Source organism: Pteropus vampyrus, unplaced genomic scaffold (assembly GCF_000151845.1).
Source record: "Pteropus vampyrus isolate Shadow unplaced genomic scaffold, Pvam_2.0 Scaffold16, whole genome shotgun sequence".
In the NCBI taxonomy this organism is placed as follows: domain Eukaryota; kingdom Metazoa; phylum Chordata; class Mammalia; order Chiroptera; family Pteropodidae; genus Pteropus; species Pteropus vampyrus.
The window spans coordinates 3,696,447-3,699,856 of record NW_011888797.1 but is presented as its reverse complement, the minus strand read 5'-3'; the positions used below and the strand labels follow the sequence as shown (position 1 = coordinate 3,699,856).

At 40.6% G+C, this 3,410-nt stretch overlaps 1 protein-coding gene across 1 annotated transcript in view; it reads right to left on the bottom strand.

The window, feature by feature from the left end:
- Positions 1–3,410, bottom strand: part of STAB2 (stabilin 2) — a 151,462-nt gene that overhangs the window by 105,592 nt on the left and 42,460 nt on the right. Inside the window, 2 exon segments of the mRNA XM_023527450.1 lie at positions 518–598; positions 903–956. Of these exon segments, the coding sequence (XP_023383218.1) occupies positions 518–598; positions 903–956 (135 nt within the window).

Here is a 3,410-nt window from a genome sequence, read left to right as displayed (position 1 = left end):
TTTGAGTTTCTTAAGTCAGTCACGTTCCCTCCCACCGCAGGGCCTTGGCACATGCTCTCCCTTCTGCTTGGAACGCTCTCATCTCTGCCCAAGTTCACTCTACTCATCCTTTGAATCTTGGCCAAAGCATCATCTCCTCACTGAGGACCTCTGGACCCTTACACTTGTTCTGATTCTTCTTGCTACATGCTCTCATGGCCCTCTTAACTTCCTCTTGGTGGCACTTATTACAATTGTAATTAAATAACTAATTGGTTTATACTCATTGTTTAAAGTCTCCCTTGTTGGGATGGAAGCCTGTCTTTTTCACTGCTTTATCCTTGGCATCTAGCTCAGACTCTCACACATATAATAATGGCTTAGCAGATATTTCCTGAAAGAAGCAATAAATGAATGAAATAATTGTAAAGAGTTTAAGCCTGTGCGTTAGTGTAGAGGTGGGAAAAGCTGAAGAAATATCATAAGAAGAGCAAAAATGCACGCGAGTAACGATACCAGTGGTAGAACTTGTACCTACATTTTCGGTTGTTTTAAACTGGATGATCTGGTTGGCCATGCTCCTAATGTGAGGGGTCGAAATGAGGGAGGCCACTTCAAGCTGCAGTGAGAAATACAGAGACATTTAGAACAACACACGACGCCTTGCTTTCAGAAAATCCTCCCTGGAAAAAAACAGTCTGCAAGTTCCTGAAATAAATAATGAGAGCTTTGAAGACATACATTTTTGTGGCTTTGAAGATTTCTTTGATAGCAGGCTCATTATTCATTGCTAAGGGTATGCTCAGAACTACAGAAAAAGAGTAATTGTCACATATTTTCTAGTACCAAAATATTTCAGTTTAAGACAAGGTCATATATCTTGAAAGCAAGGGGGAAAATAGGGCAGGAAAAGGGGGGCCAACCTGGGTAAATGGGACAATGTGGTATCTGATGAGTTCTAGAAGCTTCCAAGATCCCTGCAAAGGAATTAAAATACTTTGTTAGTCAATGAAGAAAATATAACACTTCCTCTCCTTAAATGACTTTAGATACGTACTCAAGACAAATAAATAACCCACAATCTCTTTTTTTGGAAGTCCAGGGTGAGAAAAATTCCAGCCTCCAAATAACTAACTTTCATCAAATTCCTGCTCTGGCAGGGGCTGTTCTGAAACCATATGTGCACGTTTCGATCCTTCCGACAGCCCTGTGCAGCAGGGACTACCATTGACTCACTCTATATGTGACGGTACTGAGTTTTAAAGACATGTCCAAGGTCACAAAGCTAACTCAGGATATAAACCTGAGAATTAGCCCAAGCTCTCAGAAATCACTCTGCTCCATTACCTCTCTGAATGTCTAATGCTACATTCCAAATTTTTTTAAGACAACCTTAGTTTTTGATTCTGTTTCACTCTTGCCATAAACATCTGCTTGTCAGATGACATACTGGTTATTTGGGAATATACAATCCTCGTTAGGGTTATCTGGTCAGGACAGTTTCCCTTCTGAGCTCCCATGGTATGTGGTCATCTCTCCTTTAAAGCCCTTTGCAAAGATTTCTCATGCTTCAGAAAACAGAAGCAGCAGTGCAGAAAAACAGGGTCTTGTGACTAAACACAGTATGAGTGGTCCCTGTAAGGGTGCCCTGGAGAAAGGGTACAGATTGAAGAGCACGGGGACCACTCTCTTTGGGGGAAGAAGGAGGTGGCAGTAGTGTTGGTCTGTTGCTGTATGCTGCAGTCTCCAAGCTGAGTCAGACCTGGGAGTTACAAGCTTCACAGCCTTTGAATTCTGCTTCTTAAGTGGCACAGCCATAGTTACAATGGCTTCATAAGGTGACGGATCACAAATCAAGATCACAGTAACTCTCAAGAGGTCGACCATTCTAGGGACGTGTTCTAACAGTGTGAGGTCCCAGGATGAAAGAAAACCCTGATGAACCTGAGTTCCATTCACCCAGACTCTGCTCTGCATTTGGCCTTGGTCCACCTGTGAGGGGAATTACCTGTGAGCAGGGCGACCATATATTCTGGTTTGTCTGATACAACCCTGGTTTATTCCTATTGTTCTGGTAATTCTATTCACTCTCAAAAGTGTCCTGGTGTAAATGATAAAGTGAATGGCCACCATATCTATAAGTCAATAGCATTACATGCAGGGTATGGTTACCAAAAAGAATGTTGATGTTGACCACCAGTTAGTTATCCAGCCCGAGAAGTGATGTTTTCCATAGTACTGATACTGTAACTATGTGACTTTGAGCAAGTTACTTAGCCTCTGGATCTTAACTTCCCCTTATAGCTACTTTATAGTACCCAGAAGTGGGAATTGCAGGTGGAGGCAATGCTATAATAAGCTTGAGTGCTCAGTGGCAGAAAGGGTGAGAAAAAGTGGGGACCTCTGGGAAATGTCAGACTGCCCTGGACTGCAAACTCCTGAAAGGCAGGGACCATGTCTTTCTGGCTTAGTAATCACTGTGTCCCCAGATGGCACAGTATGGGGTACATGGCAGGCCCTGCACAAATGTTTGTGGCAATAAGCCCACATATATATTGGCAAATAATTTTTGCTAAAGGAGTCAAAAACATACAGTAGAGAAAGAAAGCCTCTTCATTAAATGGTGCTTTTACTGGAAAGCCACATGCAAACAAATGAAACTAGACTGTTCTCGGTCACCATATACCAAAATTAATTCGAAAAGGATAAAAGATCTAAAATAAGACCTGAAACAATAAAATACATAGAAGAAAACATAAGTACCAAACTTATGGACCTTGATCTTAGAGAGGACTTTATGAATTTGACCTCAAACACAAGCGTAGTAAAAGCAAAAATAAATGAACAGGTTTATATCAAACAAAAAAGCTTCTGCACAGCAAAAGAAACCATCAACAAACAAAAGGACAAGTGATTGAATGGGAGAAGATATTTGCAAACAACACCTCCAATAAGGAGTTAATATCCAAAATATACAAAGAACTCATAAAGCTCAACAACAAAAAAAACAAACAATCCAATTAAAAAAGGGGAAGAGGACCTGAACTGACATTTCTCCCAAGACATACAGATGGCCAACAGACATATGAAAAAATGTTTAACTTCACTAGTAAGTAAGGAAATGCAAATCAAAGCCATAATGAGATACCTCCTTGGTAGAGCCACTATGGAAAACAGTACAGAGGTTCCTCAAAAAATTAAGAATTAAACTACTATATGACCCAGCAATCTCTCTTCTGGGTATCTACACCCCAAATTTGAAAACATTTATTCATAAAGATAAATGTACCCCTATGTTCACTGCCGCATTATTCACAGTGGCCAAGACAGGGAAACAGCCAAAGTGTCCTTCGACAGATTATTGGATAAAGAAGATGTGGTATATATGTACAATGGAATATTACTCAGCCATAAGAAGAGATGAAATACTG